At 48.6% G+C, this 19,489-nt stretch overlaps 1 protein-coding gene across 2 annotated transcripts in view; it reads left to right on the forward strand.

Annotated features, from left to right (window-relative positions):
- Positions 1-19,489, forward strand: part of CFAP251 (cilia and flagella associated protein 251) — a 65,133-nt gene that overhangs the window by 21,956 nt on the left and 23,688 nt on the right. For both annotated transcript variants that reach the window (XM_046025304.1, XM_046025302.1), the window contains exons 9-17: positions 1,409-1,623; positions 3,967-4,161; positions 4,902-5,152; positions 5,495-5,646; positions 6,775-6,948; positions 8,127-8,311; positions 14,168-14,282; positions 14,842-15,005; positions 19,235-19,325. In XM_046025304.1, the coding sequence (XP_045881260.1) occupies positions 1,409-1,623; positions 3,967-4,161; positions 4,902-5,152; positions 5,495-5,646; positions 6,775-6,948; positions 8,127-8,311; positions 14,168-14,282; positions 14,842-15,005; positions 19,235-19,325 (1,542 nt within the window). The remainder of the gene's footprint in view (positions 1-1,408; positions 1,624-3,966; positions 4,162-4,901; positions 5,153-5,494; positions 5,647-6,774; positions 6,949-8,126; positions 8,312-14,167; positions 14,283-14,841; positions 15,006-19,234; positions 19,326-19,489) is intronic.

Raw genomic sequence — 19,489 nt, forward strand, 5'->3', positions numbered from 1 at the left:
TTACAGTTTGAAAGCTGGAATAAGAAGGCAGAGCATGTCCTCACTGGACCTCAGCTAGGGACGTGCGCACAGGGAGTCAAATTTTTCGCACTCCGCATATGCACACGTCTGCAAACAATCATGAAAGGACCACAAAGGTTGATTTTGGAGTTATAAATAAATTTTTTAAAATATTTTATTTATTTATCTAACAGAGACAGAGATCACAAGTAAGCAGAGAGGCTGGCGGCGGTTGGGGGAAGCAGGCGCCCTGCTAAGCAGAGAGCCCGATGCGGGGCTCAATCCCAGGACCCTGAGATCATGACCTGGGCTGAAGGCAGAGGCTTAACCCACTGAGCCACCCAGGTGCCCCATGGGTTATAAATAAATTTTAGTGAGTAGGTGAGTTTGCAAATACAGAACCCACAAGCCATGAAAATGCCTTGTATGGAAGCAGAGCAGCTCTTAGGAAGAACTTGATGCCCTCCCTTGACCGGTTATTGTTTTCCTGACCCTCCTGTGTTCTAGGCAGAAGAGGTGAGCCCTAGGGTCTTCTCCGTGTCATTAGAGAAGGGGGCAGCAAACTTCCTGTATCCCGTGACAAAAGAAGGCATTTTTTTTTAAAAGATTTTATTTATTTATTTGACAGACAGAGACCACAAGTAGGCAGAGAGGCAGGCAGAGAGAGGGAGAGGAGGAAGCAGGCTCCCTGCGGAGCAGAGAGCCCGATGCGGGGCTCGATCCCAGGACCCTGGGATCATGACCTGAGCCGAAGGTAGAGGCTTTAACCCACTGAGCCACCCAGGCGCCCCAAAGAAGGCATTTCTTTGATTGATTCATTCACTGAACATTCACTGCGGGGCTCCACTCACTGCTCTGGGTTCTTTCCACACTTCGTCTCCAAGACATTGCCTAAGAAAGATGGCCCTCGTGCCTTATTTTATGTAGCACAAATTTCTTGAGGTGTCAGAGGCATGTCTGTGTACAGTACTTAATTTCTACTGATGGAAAAATAGTTTATGGGAAAAGTTTATAGTTATAAGACTGGGATAATTATTTTGTCATATCTTACAACCGGACATGCTTTTGTACAAGACAGACATTCATTTCTTTGATCAGTCTCTGAAACCTCGGTAAGAGAAGTTGAACAGGTATAAACAAGTGGTTAAACACTTTTTCATTTGCTTTAAGCAAACAGTTTAATGAACCCCGTACACAGCCCTTCACTTGCTCCTAGCAAACCTTCAGAGGTTCAGAACGGCCTGCACCATGGCAATCCACGGGGGAGAGATTTCTTAGTGATTGGTTTTTCTAATTTTATCTTTTTCCTACTGTAAATCAATGTAGTATTAGAAAATAGGCCATATTGACAAATGCTTTGTTTTATATTTATACCAACGTAACTTATAATCTGTCTTCTGACATGCAGACCTTCAACAAGCTCGTGGGAAAATTTAGCCAGTCAGTCTTTCATTTGAATTTAACACAAATACTTTCTGCAACAATGGAAGGGAAGCTGGTTGTCTGGGACATCCACCGCCCACCGTCGTCTGCCTCTGCCTCTGCGGGCTTCCCTCAAATCAAACCTTGTAAACTGGTTCATTTGCAGAAAGAGGGCATCACTGTGCTCACTACAGTTGATCGGTAATTAACTTAATTAAAAAGCAGCTATCAGTGATTACCAAAGTATATTAAAACCCTTTTGGATGTATACACGTATTTTGTATATGCAGAGAATATTTCTGGGGAAATTCCTTATTAACTGGGAATGTTTGGTGTCTCAGAGGAAAAGAACAGAGAAGCGGGATCAAGGGTGGGGGAGGCTTCACCTCTTCTTATGATCTTGTTTGTACTAATTGGTTTGCTTTTCTTTAAAAATCATGGCCATGTATTACTTTTTAAAAATCCCTTTGTGTTGGTGAAACAAAAACTGTTCTTTTTCCTTCCACACTAATTAGAGTCATTTCCACCCTAAATATTATGTACTTTAATTTTAAGAAAATAACACAAATAGCTATATTGTTTTTTCTTTTTTTTTAAAAAGAGTTTATTTATTTATTTGACACAGAGATCACAAGTAGGCAGAGAGGCAGGCAGAAAGAGAGAGAGGGAAGCAGGCTCCCCGCTGAGCAGAGAGCCCAAATGTGGGGCTCGATCCCAGGACCCTGGGATCACGACCTGAGCCGAAGGCAGAGGCTTTAACCCACTGAGCCACCCAGGAGCCCCATATTTTTTCTGATTACAAAATAACACTTACCCATTATGAAAAGGTGAAATACAACAGGACTTTATAAAGTTCGCTGACTGGAGAGGCTATGGGGGCTCAGAGAGGGTCATTAAAAGCCTTAGTGTCAGACAGAAAGGGGTTCACATTCCAGACATATCCCTTCCTTGCTGAACAACTTGGGGCAAGGGACTTAACTTGGCTGAGCCTCCATTTTTCCACCTGCAAAATGGGCATGACAACACTCTCCCTCAGAGTGATTTTATGAGAATTTTTGTGAGATAAGCCACGTAAAACTCTAGTACCTTGTTGGGCACAGGGGAGCTCTAAATGAAATAGTCGTTATCAGTATGCTTGAGAAGTTCCTGACAGGGACAGAGGACTCTGCCTCATGACAGGGACCACACACATGTGGTTGGAGTCACTGTGCCATCTGCTTTCCAAAAGCCATGCTTTCCTCTTCATTTCTTTTAATACAGAGAGCGGTGAGGTCCTGGCATGTCTTTACAAAGAGAAATGCAAATTGTCCTCACTCAGGGGTGCGGAAAAGACAGTAGTAGAATTGCAGCTGTTGGTGAATCAGCCTTTAATTAGTTGGGGGCCTAGGGCCCAGTGAAGACCAGGCCTGGGTTCCCCTCTCTCCAAGGTAAATAAAACCCAGCCAGGACCAGGGAGCCCACCAAGGATCTTGAAAACATTTGGCCTGTTTTGCCATTTCTTTCCAGCAGAGGGCAGTGAAAGATGTTCTCGCCAATTACTCTGCCCACCTGCCTCGCTTATTAATCAGAAACTGCATTTAATCACTTTGCATCTATAAGAGGAAATTCATCCCCCATCCTGCCCTCCCCCCACCATGATTAGACTTATGCCAGAAACTCTTAAAAAAAAAAAAGCCCATTAGGGATGGATCTGAGGACTGGAAATAAAAGCCATTTTGTCATGCGACACTGCCTTTGGCTGTGACGACTGGACAGGGTTTTACATGGCTCTGACAGCAGTTCCCTCCTGTAAAGAGGCTCGTGTGCTTTTGCCAAGCTGTGTGATTTCAGAGAGCTGGTGGACTGACTCTGATGTCCTCCGTGGTCTCGTGGCAGAGAATGTCAGTCACCGCCCACTGCCACTGCACGTGGCTGATGTGGGAGAGTGGGGAGAGGGAGCGAGAGCGTGTGCTTTGCGTTGGGTACACCTGGATCCCCGCGCAGTCTAGCCATGGGGCCTGATGGGGCTGCTGTGTGTAAGTCGGTCCCCAGCGGTATTTGGGACATACTTCTGCTGAAAGATTACTGCTTGCTTCACTGAAATTCAAATTTCACTGGGCATCCTGTATTTTTTATTTGCTAAATCTGGCAACCCTGGGCCTTGAGCAAATTTCTCAACTTCTCTGAGCCTTAGTCTTCCCAGATGTAAAGCGGAACAACAGTAAAATCAGCCTCGTAGGACCGTATTTTTTTTTTTAATTTTATTTATTTATTTGACAGACAGAGATCACAAGTAGACAGAGAAGCAGGCAGAGAGTGAGGAGGAAGCAGGCTCCCTGCCTAGCAGAGAGCCTGATGCGGGGCTCGATCCCAGGACCCCGGGATCATGACCCGAGCTCAAGGCAGAGGCTTTAACCCACTGAGCCACCCAGGCGTCCCTCGTAGGACAGTATTAAAGGGAAATTTTTACAATACCGCAAGTCCAGAGCCGGACACAAAATTAGCTGTTCAGTAGGTGGTACTTACTACTGTTAGTTCCCAAACAGATGTTTTTCTCCATTTCAGCTATATCGTCACAGGTGATATTAGAGGTAACATTAAGTTCTACGATCAGACCCTGTCCATTGTTAACTGGTACAGCAACTTCAAACTGAGCTCCATAAGGAGCCTGTCGTTTTCCAAGACCCCAGCAGCTCCCCCCACCGAAAAATCAAAGTATCCTCCAGACTGCACTCTAAAAGGTGACCTTTTTATTATAAGGTAGGTTGTTAATGAATCTAGTCCTTTGAATGGCCAAGAAATGATTGCTGCCCTCTCTGTCGGTTGGAATGCGGTGGAATGTCCACCTTGTTCCCGGGACACGAGACAGAGTGGGATTTCCTCTTCGGTCCTTCTCGGGGCTTGCAGGTGGATCTCCGCAGCCGATTAGAATCACCGTTCAGTCATTTTTTAAAATGAAGCATTATTTTCGTATTAAGGATCTTTAGCGACTGGAAACTGGAAAGGGCTTTTATCCCTGAGCTGCAGTCTCTGTTGTGTTTGGAGGCCTTTGCTGGAGCTTGGTATCGTCTCCCAAAGCTGAGTTTGTCCTAGCGCTGCGGTTAAAGGCATTTGATAATTAATAGCCATAACATTTCAAGACTGAATTATCAGCGAGTCTGCTTAATTACCCTTGCAGCATTTGCAGGCACATCTGTATGTGTGCACCAAACTCCATATTTGCATACACAAATGAATATTTGCATGTGCAGATTAGCTAATTGTACAACTGACTGTCCATCTGCATACTTAATGACTCCATTTACATGTAGAAATGTGGGCTTTTTCACTTGCAAATGGAGGCTGTTGGGTATTGGTAGTATATTTTTGGAGACGCTGGGTTAATAATGTCACTAAATTGCAGACGACAGAGGCGTTTCATGTGCAATTAGAAGCAGAATAGCCTCCGTGCCCCATTCGCCGCAAACACTGATACTGTCGGTTCCCTCCTTGGCAAACAGGAATCTTATCATTGGAACGTCGGATGCGACCGTGTACCACTTAACGACAGATGGGACCAAACTCGAGAAGTTATTCGTGGAGCCCAAGGATGCCATTTGTGCCATCTCCTGCCACCCGTACCAACCCCTCATCGCCATTGGCAGTTTCTGTGGGATGATCAAAGTGTGGGATTATGAGAAGAAAAAGTACCTTTTCAGCAGGGTCTTTGAGAAGGGGCTTGGCGTCCAGAGTCTAACCTACAATCCTGAAGGTAGTTTCATTATATTGCCCTATCTGGGGCTCCAAGTCAAAAACAGACCCAGATGGCTGTGCCCTTGGCTGTGACAGCTTCCAGGAAGTTTACTTTGGCCACGCTCCCCCCAGCAGGCTAGATGAGACGCCTTGTCCTGGACCCTGCGGCTCTCGGTGCCTAGTTAGTGTCCGAGCGCTCACCCCAGAGCCTCATGCTTTCCCATTTATCTCTCCTGCCGGGATCCTGGTCTGTCACGTTCATTGCTGTCTGAGCTCCTAGAGCATGGCCTGGCCTGGAGTTGGTGTTTTTTGAAGGAATGAAGTCCCTTTTCCAGCATTGTTCTCTGGCTTGTGATTTCAGGAGCCCTTCTTGGAGCTGGCTTCACTGAAGGGACAGTTTACATTCTTGATGCAATGTCCTTAGAAAACCAAATCCCAGAGCCTTTCAGATATTCCAGAACCAGTGTGACTCATATCAGCTTCTCCCATGACTCCCAGTACATGGCAACGGCTGTAAGTGTTTCCACTGGGAGCTGTCCAGGGATCTAGCAACCTTGTTTACCACCAAAAGGGAGAGAGGGCTTGGGGGAGGGAGGTGAGGGAGGGCTTGCTAATGGATTCGGGGTTCTTTTTGGGTCATGAACATGCTCTAAAATGGTGGTGGTGAGATCTGTGAATACACTGAAAACCACGGAGTCATACACTTTAAAGGTGTGAACTGTGTGCGGTGTGAACTGTATTTCCGCAAGGCCTCTATAGAGAGAGGAGGGACTGTCGGTCGAGACGAGCCTAGGCCTCAGGACGTGCGGGCGGGGATTCTGCCATCCTGACAGCTCATTTCAGTGTGTTGGTTTCTGGACCCCTTCCTCGGCGTCCGTTCTTTCATCTTTCTCTTTGATTTTTGACAAGATGACATTCTCATTTATCTCAAAGCACCGTCTTCCCCCTGTGTTTTGGATTCCGTTCCTTCCCTCTATGAATAGGGCTCTTAAGTTCAGTAAAGATTTTCTGAGACCTTTAGCCTCTCCCTTCCTGCCAGCTCTCCTGGCCTGCCATGCGCTCGTCTTGCCTTGCTGTTGGGTGAGGGTAAAGAGCCACCGCTGCTTCCCACGGCCCTGCTGCGCCCACACCCCTGCCTGTGTGCCCGGACTGTACCCTGGTCTATGTGCTCCAAACCGTCATAGGCCTGCCGCCGAGCCTCCGGGTCCCTGCAGCTCCTGAGTCAGTGTCCCTTTCCCTTCAGGCTGGTCTCGCGCACACTCCCGACTTACTGTCAGCCGTGATGCTCGTACCTTTTTCATTTTGTGTGGCTGGATACAGAGAAGGGAGGACAAAAGCAAAAAGAGTCAGGGTTTCAGATTTCCATACAGAATGAGGTGGGGACTGGAAAGAAGCCTAAGGCTCCAGTGTCAGGAAGATGCTTTCTTAAACCACCCCCCCCCCACCTTTGTGGGTTATCTACTTTTAACCTTAGTGTTCCCATCTATAAAATGGGTGTGATTTTATTACTTGCTCAGACAGACTAAAATATCCTTTTGGATAAAATATTGTAAGGGCAACATTAGTATGAAAAACATGGTGATGATTTTTAAGTTACAAAACTGAAAAAGGAATAACTTCTGCTCTTTGGCTCCGATTCAGGACGTGTATTTTACTGTGGCCGTTTACATGGTGGTAGTCAGAAATGGACACCGGGTCTGGGAATACCTGGCAAGGCTTCGTTCTCATCGCAAAAGCATCCGCAGTCTCCTGTTTGGGGTTCATCTGGACAGCAACGAGCCGAGACTGCTGAGCCTCGGGAGGGACAGGCTCTTGGTGAGCTGTTCAATGTCCATTTACCTCACCCCTGTGTTTCATTCTTGTTGTGTCCCTTGCATCTGGCCTAGAACCGGGCCCCCAGTCTGGGTCCTTGTTGGAGAAAATGAATGTACAGTGAGGTAGCATAAAGCTCTCTGAGTCAACACTTGGTCTCGAGGATGCGTGAAAGCAGTACTCCTTCCAGTAGAAACTACGCCTGGCATTTTGATTTTGGGTCTTGTCCCCAGCTCGTGACCTGTGGTCCCACCCTCTGTTGTGATGCTGAGCAGCGGCCATAGCTCCCCGTCAGCCATGTGACTGTGAGGGTGAACAGCCAGCTGCACCCACACAGCCGAGCCGTTCCGTCTGTCACGCTCGGGACAGAGTTCAATCAATCACATGGGGTAGTCAACACTTTATTATAAAACAGGCTTCGTGGTAGGTGATTTTGCCCAACTGTAGGCTCACGTCAGCGTTCTGAGCACAATTAGGGTAGGCCAGGTCAGGGTGTGGGGTCGGTAGGGGAGGCATATTAAGTGCATTTTCATCTATGACCGTTTCAACTTAAAATGGTTTATTGGAACATAACCCCACTGCGAGTCAAAGATCTGTATCTGTGCATCTAAACATTGTTCCTCGCTCCTTCCCTTTCTTCCATTCCCATCTCTCCTTTATTGGCCATCCAGTCATCCATTCATTATGGTCTGGCCACCAAAACCTGCCTATGGATGAAATTCAGCAAGCTACCAATTTATGACGGTCAAGTGTAGAGATTAGGTATGAATTTATTCCTACCCTCGAAGAGTTCCCAAGATAATGGTAAGGGAGACGGTAGGACACAACTGTGAGAATTCAGGTTTTGGGATCTGTTGGACCTAAATTTGAATTCTCATCCTACCACTTCTTAGCTACGTGACCTTGAGCAACCCACCGAACCTCTCTGAACCTCTGCTTTCTAATCCGTAAAATGGGCACAACAGTATGACTTGGCAGGGGTCAGGAGGGTTAAGTGGCGTGGTGTTTTTAGAGCAGCTCATCGTCTTTGCTTATAAGGAATGCTCATCAGGGCAGCCTGTTAGGCGTGAGGGTCTAGGCAAGTCTTCTCTTTGGGGGACCAGTACTGTCCCCCAGAACAGGGCTGTTGGCTGCCTTCTTTGGCTCAAGCCTCATGTGTGTCTCTCTGGCCTCCTCTGCAGATTGAATATAATCTTCTTAAGAGCTGCAGAGACAACCTGGAGGTCCTGGACATTCACTGCACCGACCAGGGCAACTATCCCACCTGTATGGTCTGGTACCCACCGCTCACCAAGGAGCTCTTCCTGCTCGTTTGCAACAGCGGCTACAAAGTGAAACTTTTTAATTCTACCACCAAAATGTGCCGGTAAGCGCGAACAGCTTCCCGCTGGTGTGATGCCTCCGTTGGTTTCTCCATCCCCATCTTCTTTAAATCCCAGCTTACAGACCCGTGAGCAGACCCTCACTATCCAGGGGAGGAAACCCAGGTGCAGAAGAGTTGAGTAAGTCTCACCCAGGGTCACGTGGCTGGGAAATCGCCAGAGGCAGGATATGAATCCAGAGCCCTTGCCTCTGAGCCCAGCCCTCCACGGAGATAAGGGAGCCAGAGCTCAGGGCCTGAGACCCAGGGAAGGACCCCGCAAAGTCGCTGATGCCTTATAAACTCTCCTATCTTTCCTTCCTGCGTAAAAAATGTGTTTTCACTTGAATGGTATCAATTGTGCGATGTTTAAAAAAGATTTTATTATTTTTTTTAAAGTGATCTCTATACCCACTGTGGGGCTCAAACTGAACCCTGAGATCAAGAATCACAGGCTTTCCTCACTGAGCCAACAGGGGCCCCTCATTGTGCGATTTGCCTTACTCTTGCTTCCTACAGGAGTTTTTAAGTTTACCTGATGGCATGCATGTGTTCACTCAGTGTTTACCCAGCCCCTACCTGAGCCAGGTTCTGTCCGAGGTGCTGAAGGTAGGGATGCCGACAGCTGTGTTCCTGCCGCCCCAGGACTGGCCTCTTGGTAGGGGAGTGGAGTTCGTGGGAGAGCCTGGGCTGGAGGTCCACATTTGAGGTCTGAAGCACATGTTGCTTTAGAGCCATAAGACAAGAGAAGATTCCAGAAGGGACGAGCATATAGAGGAGGGGCCAATGGATGGAGCCCAGGGCATCCAAAGCTCCTCATCTCAGAGCAGCAGCTCCTCCATCTTGAAATAGGTCAACGTCTGTGCTTGGCCCTTGTGCTGCTAGGCCCGGGGCTCCCTAGGTTTGCTCCTCGTGACAGATACAGATCGTGGTGCGTCACCTCTGCACCGGGCTCCGCATTCATCTTCAACAATTCTCCCCCTTCTCAAGTAATATCCCATTGAGGTTCAGAGCAGTGACGGAACTTGTGCTCAGGATGGGGTGGAACTGAAACCATGAGCCTAATTCTGACCCCGTCCTCTACTTGGCACTACTGGGTGGCCCAGGTGCAGTCCTGGCCGTGGGCTCCTACCTAGTCAGCCCTAGAGGGCGTCCCTTTCCATCTGTGGTTTGGCTGCCTCGTGGGTATGGCCGGAAAGAACAGAGGCTCAGAGGCTGGAGCAACAGGTGAGAACGCATTAGGGACCTCACCTGAGAGAAGGAAGTGAGACGCCAACAGCAGCTGGCCCCGTGCCGGAGGAAGATCAGGTTCTGGTCCTCAAAGGTCAGCATCACCCAAGATCATCATCATCATCTTCTTCTTTTTTAAACATTTGTTTCCAGAAGGATATAAGGAAAAACGATTGAGAAATGCCATGTCATGTGGCAGGCATAGGAGAGAAATTCAGCACCATTTAAAAAAAAATATTAAAACACTGGGAAGGAGACATTTGAAAGAAGTAGGTAGAAAAGGAATTTTAGGAAGATCTCAGAATCTTCATACATCATCTTTAACAGACACAAACTTTTTGGGAATGGAATATCCCATGGATATGCAAGTCCTGAGTAAATCCGAGTTCACCAGGCAGGTAGACTGGGGATGGAGGGTCCCAGGCTCGAAGTTCCTGCTGACAGTTACTAAGCAGGGACTTCAAGCCACACAGTTTGGAATCTCTGCCACTGACCATCAATTGGAAATTAGCATAAGGAATATTTTCATTTTTTTAATAAGATTTTACTTATTTATTTGAGAGAGACAGAGAGAGCAACAGAGAGCATGAGCAGGGAGGAGAAGGAGAAGCAGGTTCCCTGCTGAGCAGGAAGCCTGACACAGGGCTTGATCCCAGGACACCGGGATCATGACCTGAGCCAAAGGCAGACACCAAACCGAATGAGCCACCCAGGTGCCCCTTTTAATTTTTATTTAAAAATTTTTTTCATAAAGCATCTTTTAAAAAAATAATTTATCAGAGTGAAATTCAATAACATAAAACATAAAAACTAACCATTTTAGGTTTGCCTGGTTGGCTCAGTCAGTTAAGTGTCTGACTCTTGATTTCAGCTCCGGTCATGATCTTGGGATTATGGGCTGGAGCCCTGCATGGGGTTCTCTGCACTCAGGGGGAGTCTGTTTGAGATTCTCTCTCTCCCTCTCTCTCTCTGCCCCTCCCCCCCTTGAATAAATAAATAAAATCTTTTTAAAAACCTAACCATTTTGAAGTCAACACTTCAGTAGCATTTAATGCATTCACAATGTCATGCAACCATGTATCTAGTTCCAGAACACCCCCATCACCCCAAAGTAAAGCCCTTGCATAAAACATCTTTTTTTTTTTAAAGATTTTATTTATTTATTTGACACAGAGAGAGAGATCACAAGTAGGCAGAGAGGCAGGCAGAGAAAGAGGGGGAATCATGCTCCTCGCTGAGCAGAGAGCCTGATGCAGTCCTTGATCCCAGGACCCTGAGACCATGACCTGAGCCAAAGGCAGAGGCTTAACCCACTGAGCCACCCAGTCGTCCCCATAAAGCATCTTTTAAGTGGTAGGAATAACAAGGCCTCATAACCACAGCTTAATTGGGAAGGCATTGTCTCTTCATGATAAATAAAAAGCAATTTTAAAATGCACTTAAAATATTGAGAACTTGAAAGGCAGTTAGCAGAAAAAAAGCCAATAAACCTATGAGCAGATGTTCACTTGGGTATCAAAGATGGAGATGAAAACAAAACCCCATTTTTCACAAATCAGATTAGCGAAATAAAAATGACTGACAGGGCACGGTGTTGGCAAAGGTATAAGCGGGTGGACACTCCCACTGGCTGTTGGGGGGGACACGGAAACAAGGGTGTCCTTTTGGGAGAGCGCTTTGTTTCCCTTTGCTAAATCGTATCCTGTCTTCTGATGTCTAGGAATGTAGCCCACAGAAGCCCTCACACAATACGCCGAGACATAAGTAAAAGGATGTCTTGCTCGAAAAGACTTTCAAAAATGGAAACAATCCAGATGTCCATTAATAGGGGATTAGTTAAATGATGACTCGTCACTATGCTGAAACACGATGCTGCTTTGAGAAAAGAAAAAAATGTATGCTGTCTGTGTAGTGACATGGAAATAGCTCCCAAGACATAATTTATTTTCCTATAAAATTACATTCCTATAATTCATGTACTTTACACACAAAACTATATAAGTTAGAATATATAAAAGAAATTCTCGAGTCCCCGGGGACTCAAGGGTGTGGCAATGTGGGGGTCTGGGTAGATGATCAGGCTTTTGCGTGTCTAAATGTCTGAAATGGTTCTCAAGGAGGAAGTGACATTTTTCAGTCAGAAGCAAAAGATATTAACTTTACAAAACCGTCAGATACGTTTAACAAATACGAGGTGCAGTTCCATGGGTCCTCCTATGTGCCGGAAATTATTCTGAGCACTTGATGTATTTTAACACACTTACTGCTCACACAGTCTCGGGGTAGGCGTGTCATTGTCCCTATGTGCTGGCAAGGAACCTGAGGAAACGGGAGGCTGATTTTTAGTTTGACTTTTTTTCCCTTTTTCTTATTTATGATTTAAATTAAGATGTAATTTACATATCATAAAATTTACCCCTTTTCAGTGACTTTTATCATATTCCCCAAGTTGTGCAACCATCACTACTATCTAATTCAAGAGCGTTTCCATCCCCCTGAAAATAAGCCCCTATTATTATTATTACCTATTATTAAAATGTTTTAAAGGTTTTATTTATTTAGCCCCATACCCATGAGCAGTCATTCCCCATTCCCTCCCTCCCTTCCCCCACTCCTGCCCCACCCCGGGCAACTGCCAAGCTGTGTTCTGTCTCTGTGGATTTGTCTATCCTGGAAGGTTCATATAAGTGCAACCATGTAGCATGGGGCTTTTTGTGTCTGGCTTCGTTCACTTAGCAAGATTCTTCAGAGCTCATCCATGCTATAGTGCGTGTCAGTGTTTCCTTCCTTTTCTACGGCTGGATCATATTTCATGGTCTAAACCTACCCTATTTATCCCTTCACGTGTTGTCGGACATTTGGGTCGTCTCTGTTCAGGGCTACTGTGAACATTTTTGTGTAGGTTTCCAGGCAGACACCTGTTTCATTTCTCTTGGGCAAAGACCTAGGACCAGAATGGCCAGGTCACATGGTAACTCTGTTTAACCATTTGAGGAACCGCCAGACTGTTTCCCAAAGCAATGCCGCCGAGTATCATTCCCACCAGCAGTATGTGATGGTTGCACGTTCTCCACAGCCTTGCCCCTCCTCTGAGGGTCCGAGCTGGGATTCAAACCAGAATCTGCCCCTAGCTGTGCTCTCCCTACCTCTGTCCACTTGGTGATGCTTGGGGGAAGCCCTCGGACATCCCTACCCAGGGTGACCTGCAGCTAGCTGGTGCATGGTCCCTCAGGCGGCCATTTAGCATGTCTGACACCTTACCTGAGTCTCCATGTGTATGAACCTGACTGCGGATCACCAACCTGACTGTCCCCTGCCCGTGGCACTCTCACAGCTGGCCCTGACCCCCTTGCCCAGCTCACTGCCCTCCTCCTCCCGCTCCTGCCCCTTTACATTTTCTTCTGTTTCCCAACAACAGCCCACTTCCCGCGGCCTTGTGCCACCTCTGTTTGCTGCCTGTTGTCTGTCTCTTCCATATTCTCTACCTTTCCAACTTACCACAGCAGACCCAGCTCGCACGTCTCCCTCCTCAGAGCAGTCTCGGCGCCCTGCACTTGCTCGTTCCTACACCTCTCCCCTCACGGTGCTTCCGCGTCAGTCATCTCTTGTCAGGCTGTGAGCTCAGTGGCAGTGACCAAACCTCATTCACGTGTGTGTCCCAGGCCTCTCACATAGAGCCTGGCACAGGGGGGCCTTAAAAAAGACTGCTTAATGGATTTGTGCTTCATTTAGTCAGTGCACACGCCTGGAGTGTGTACTGTCCTCGCCAGACATGGGCTGGGCATGGGGGCCCCAGGACAAAAACATATCTAAACAACGAGGGGCTTATCATAAAAAAGTTTGCAATAGCCGCTGACCTCAAATGGGAGAAGATCCAGCCTTCGTAGGCTATGAAGTGTGCTCAATCTTGTGGGACCCGATGAAAAGCAAAAAGGATTCATAATTAAGAATTAAACACAGCAGGACGCCTTCGAGGCCTCAGAAGGTGCCTGTGGGAGCCAGCGGTCCTGAAGCTCCTGTCTGGGCTGCGGGTAATGTCCCAGAGCCTCGCCTGGGATCAGATTCCTAGCAGAGTCTGAGCTAAAGAAGCCTGACCGTTGCCGGGCATGATTCATCACAGTTGTTTTCACAGACGGTGTTTTGCAAGTCTGTGTGTTGCATCTGGAGTCAGGTGCATGTATTTCAGCGGTCTGGAGCCGTGGGCAGCCCCTCATTCTGATCTCCCGGCCTGCCCCTGGGGGAGGGGTGTCTCCCTACACCCTGCCAATGCGTGCCACTTCCTCACCACGTTTTCCCCGTCCCTTGTTCCTATACGCGTTCTCCAGGCATAATGTTCCCTTCACTCAGCTGTCAAGGAGGAAAGTCAGAGCCTCCACTACGGAAAGCATTCTTCACAATCAGACTTTCCCTGGAGCATTTACTGTTTGGAGCTGTTGCTCCTCATTTATGGCGGCTGTTAGCAGCGGCTGAGAGAGAGGTTCTTTGCTGAGTGACAGGACAGGAAATTGGGAATGCAAAATGTGTGCGGTCTCATGAAAGTTAGCTAGTCAGCTAGTTCAGATTTGTGGAATTCAAAAAAAGTGTTTGTTTTTTTTTCTTTTTCTTTCTTTTTTTTTTTTTGTTCTCATGCAGAAAGACGCTTCTTGGGCCGGTTTTTGGCTCTCCCATTGAGCAGATACAAATCCTCCCAGTGAAAAGCACCTTGGAACTGCAGAAACGCTACATGGTGTTTATTAACAGGGACAAGGTATCAGCCCTTGGCTCTCTGCTTCCGGGAGACGGCTCTGTGTGGTTTGGGTAGCAGTCAGCCCCAGCGAGGATCAGACTCCAGGATGCCAGGGGTCATAGCCGAGCTCTGACCTCCTTCCTCTCGGTCCACAGTGACCCTGAAAATTGCCATAAACGAGTGAAAGAAAATTGGGTCTTAGGAAGCATTTCTGAGCAGAGTTACTGCATTTTCCGTACTCCCATGAAGACACGGGGTCCCCAAAGTATTTTTTTTCTTTCTGATTTATTGACATGGAAAAAATCTCATAAAGACATGCAAACTAGCTACACTTGGTTCTACGTTTAATAAATAATCTGTTGAAAAGCATAAAATCATAGGATTCCAGAACTATCCTGGAAAACCTTGGACGTCTGACTAGGAAGACCAGTAAAAGTTTCCTTCCTGTGTTGCTACCGCAAACCTGACTTCTCTCTCCTGAGGGAAGACCCCACAGGGGTGTGTGTGTGTGTGTGTGCCAGACCTGAGCCTGGGGCCCAGTCATCTGAATCCGAATTTCCAATGACCTGTTCCTCTCTAGGTTGGACTTCAGATCTTACCAGTTGATGGCAATCCACACAAGACATCTGCCATCATATGCCATCCCGGTGGGGTGGCAGGGATGGCCCTTTCCTATGACGGCTGCTGGGCCTTCACGGCGGGAGGACAGGATCGATCGGTGGTGCAGTGGGAAATCAACTTAAGGTAAGTGATCAGGCGAGAAGCTCGACCCCACAAAGAAGGGGTCAGCTGTAGACCCCCTGTTTTTAACCAGCCACAGCAGACAGGTAGGTGTCGGGCCCCTACTTCGGGCCCAGCCTTCAGGTTTCTCCCCCACGACATCTGCCTATACGTGGGCACAGACAGAAGGTTACTGTTCTGCTTCAGGGACCAATAGGGGTTGCTGTGAAGGTGGCGTGACTCCGCCTTGTTCACACGCGGCCCCTGAAATACTTCCCGCACTGTTGTCTGCGGATTTACGCCAGCTGGAAAGATCTTGCCCAAATCTTCAAAGCAATGGTATTCCTAGTAACGTGTGTTTCCAGTCTGCTCTTCTGACTCACCTGCCCTGGGCTGAGACTCTGCCTTGGGTGAGGCCAGAGAGGTCCAGGCTTGAACACCGCTGAGTACTCGGACTTTGAGGTCAAAGAGACATGGGTTCGGGTGTGGAGCCTTCTTTCTGCCGGCTCTGACACCTAGGACCCATTTCTTAACATCTCTGCTCGTTAGACTCCTTGTCTGTGAAATGCGGGGGGTGGGAGGGAGGCACATAGTAATAGGGACTTTTATAGGATTCTTGTAAGGATTGAATAACGCAGAGCTAGGGGCTCAGTACATTAACTAGTTTCTCTCTCCAATTTATGAAGGCCTTATTAAAGAGCCTTACTGAAAAAGGGGGCGAGTGCTACAGCAGGCCTCTCGTCTACCCAGATTCACTGAGCTGCCATGGGGCAGAGCCGGTTGCCACCCGTGGGCGCCTTTTCCCAGCCCCTGCCTCTCAGAGAGCCTCCTGCCTCACGGCGTCACACTCAAGAGCTGGGTACCGACAGCTCGGAGGCCCCTTCCCTCCCAAAGAATCCTTCCTTCCTTCAATTCATGGGCCAAGTGCACATCGCCCTTTTATGGCAGACATCGAAGCTTCTTAAACAGGGGCAGGAAGAGCCAGGTAGATCTGCTCTGGGTCCACGCTGGTTTCAGGTGCAGTCAGAGCTCTGACCTTCACCTCTGCCTTCAGCTAAGACAGCAGATCTTGGGAATGTGGGAATTTAGAAGCGGGAGGTGAGCTCGCGCATTGGCACTTCCCGATGGTGTGTCCAGAAGGAGCTGCCTGATTCCTTAGCAGCTAGTCTGTCACCTGGGACAGTGGGAGTGAGCCACACCCTGGGGACAGAACAAAATCTCCTCCTTTTCATTTTGTCCTCTTCTCTGTAATCATCGTAGAGATTAAAGGAAAAAAAAAAAAAGGCACCCGCTTCCCAATGGCTTTCCTGGGCCTGGCCAGAGTCCAGGCTTCTGAGAATTTCAATTTAATCTGTTGTGGGGACAAAGGATCGTTATAAACTAATTAGCACTTCATTGCTGCTTCTGGTGTCTTAATATGTTCAGTGCTTCACTAATGGGAAGAAATGTAACAATGCTAAACAAGTAAACAAACACAATTCCCTGCTGGTCTACCGACGGGGGGAGTCATAGGGCGAAACTAAGATGCTGCGTCCTCTCACGTTCCCATGATTTCCATCCGTGTGCTCCTGGGCCAGATACCATCCCCGCGGCACATCGCCCTTCTCCCAGGCGCACCCCTCCCTCCCTGGCATCTTCTCCTAGGGTTCAGTCCACACATACTCGGCCTTTGCCCCGTCTTTGCTGGCATGCCCCTCCATCTCCTCCCCTTGTCTGGCACCTGTTTTAAAACCCCCCTTTACTTTTGATGCTCAAGCTCACACCCACCTCTAGTCCTGCTGCGTGCTCAGACAAGAGCAGAAAGACCCGATTTAAATACCACCTTTCCTTCCTGCTTGTGGCATGTCCTCAGGCTAGTCCCTTAACTCCTGGGTCTTAGTGTCTCCATCTGTTAAATGGGAATAACACCACCATTTTTTTTTAAGATTTTATTTATTTATTTGACAGAGAGAGAGATCACAAGTAGGCAGAGAGGCAGGCAGAGAGAGAGGAGGAAGCAGGCTCCCTGCGGAGCAGAGCCCGATGTGGGACTCGATCCCAGGACCCTGAGGTCATGACCTGAGCCGAAGGCAGCGGCTTAATCCACTGAGCCACCCAGGCGCCCCTACCACCACCATTTTGAGAGTAAAGGTTACCACCGCTGCTGTTCTCCCCGCCCCTGCGCCTCCTCCCCTGGGGAGCATTTGTGCACACTTAACCATGTGTCACAGTACTTGCTGCTTCCCCTGACTGAGCTCATTTCCCGGAAGTACTGTCTGTATGTCTCAGCACACAGTAGGTTTTTCTATAAACGTGCTTCCCTTTGTGCCCTAATGAACCCCTTTTTTGTTGCAAGCATTAGAGACCCAGCTTAAGCACAAAGGGGAATTCATGAGACGGTCATGGGCATCTTTCGGTCCGTCCTGTGGGAAGAGCCAGAACGGTATGCACTCAGCGTTCACTCTCTGCCCGGCTCTGCTCTCGGCTTTGTTCTCGGTACAACTGGATTTTGTCGCCCAGCACGACCATGGCCACTGACAGTTCTCAGATCCCACAAGCTGTTGCTCGCACCACAGAGACAGTGGGTCTCTTTCCCTGGCTCCGATTGGACCACCCCCGTCCTGTCCCTCTGGCTGTCCCGTGTCTGTTGGCAGTGGCCAGGAAGCAGGAGGTGCAGGACAGTCCTGACCACCAGCGAGCTATTCCCAGGGAGAGCTCTTGGAAGCTGGAGCTCTTGGAAGTCATTTCCAGGCAGTCCTGGTAGTGACAGGCTCCTCTGCATCACTTCTGGCCTTCACCTGGCCCTGTTCCCAAGCCATTTGGCTAAAAGTGGCCTCCCAGAGATCCTGGGCAATGCCCGGAGGTCACAGAGGGGGAGGCCTCTCAGCTAGACACCTGCCTCCATGACGAATATAAGAGCCGAGAGAGAGCTGGGGAGGGGGGGCTGGTCCCTGCTGCAGAGGAGGCCTCGGACCCACCTGAAGAACACACAGCCCCCCAGATGCCAACTCTGCCTGCTTACGCAGGGCCTGGTAAGGGGGCCAAGTCGGTCTTGTGGCTATTTGGAGAAAGACATCGGTGTGTACTGATACCCCATTCAACAGAGAAGAATAACCCTAACTCCCTCATACCGAGCCTTCTCTGGGCCGGGCCCTATGCTGCCTGCCTTCCATGCGCTGCCTGATTTCGTCTCACAGCCATCCTGGGAGGCAGAGACAACTGGTATCCCCACACGGCATCCCCATGTGTCCAGAAACCAGCTCCCGGGTGTTAAAGGACCCTTCCGGGCACTGGAGTCAGTGGAGAGACTGGGATTCACACCCGGGCTTTCAGATTCGACAGCACAGCCTAACAGAAGCTCCTCGCAGGAGAACGGAGGGCTTTGTGTCTGTCCAGCCCTTTATGTGGCTTCAGTCCGTTTCCACAACCACCCCGCGAGGCAGACCTGTAATCACTCCCATTCTACAGATGAGAAAACAGGAGCTCAGGGAGGCTGTCACTCGCCCGCGATCATGCCGCTTGCAGGTGTCAGGGCCAAGGCTCACGCTTGTCCCTTTGACCCCAGATTCTGGATACTTAAACCACTTCGCCGCTGTGGTCTACACTGAAGTGTGTTTTAATAACCCCACAAAGAGGCTAATGGCCTGATTAGCAGAAATCCAGTTAGTGGATTATTACGATGACTTCGTATTACGTGTATTTTGTATGGGGCAAAGTCAGTCTCATACAAAAAGTAGGTTTTCTTACCATTTACAGTGCCTATTTTTAGAAAGCCTGACCCCATGTTAGAGAGCAGAGGGTTATTTTTATCTGACTGGCGTGGGTCCCTGGTGGCCTCCCGAGTTTTTATGGAAGCAATTAGTGTTGGCAGTGTACCTGCACTTACCCTGGTTTTTGGCTCCGGCCATATGCAGAGCTCACGTTACGGGTGCAGCTGCTCAGCTGGGGAGGACTGTGGGTTCAGCACACAGGAGCCCTCCCTCACTCCCTCAGGAGAGCCGTGCTCCCCAAACACTGCAGACAAATTGCCAGGTGCCTGCCCTGTCATCAGCGAGAGAGTATCACCGTCATTAAGGTGGGTGCCCTGTACCATCAGATTCTGCATGGAGATGGGATTTGTTGTTTTCAGCCTCATTTTCGAGGGACCCTTCCTAACAGGTTTCTAGAGCCCCTAGTTGTACGGGCACTATAATGCCCTGCGAGGCCCATGGTGCTAGGCGACGCCAGCTGACCTGCGCTCGCGCCTTCTAACAGCGGTGTTTCTGTTATTCTAGAGCACTGGACGCGGCTGTTTCTCTTGGGGGCGAAGACTTGACCCCGTTCTATGGTCTGGTGGCTGGTGGCAGGGAAGGAAAATTCTACAGGGTAATTGTCCTCAGAGTAAACACTTGCTGGTAACATCTAGTTATGTTTGTAAAACAAATGTGCCTGGGGTGAACCTTCTCGATTTTTTCCCAATCTCTTTTCCCCACTGAGCTCGAAATGTACTTTTCTAGACAATGCCCTTGGAGTCCTAATGGATGCTTCAG

Source organism: Meles meles, chromosome 12 (assembly GCF_922984935.1).
Source record: "Meles meles chromosome 12, mMelMel3.1 paternal haplotype, whole genome shotgun sequence".
NCBI classification, from domain to species: domain Eukaryota; kingdom Metazoa; phylum Chordata; class Mammalia; order Carnivora; family Mustelidae; genus Meles; species Meles meles.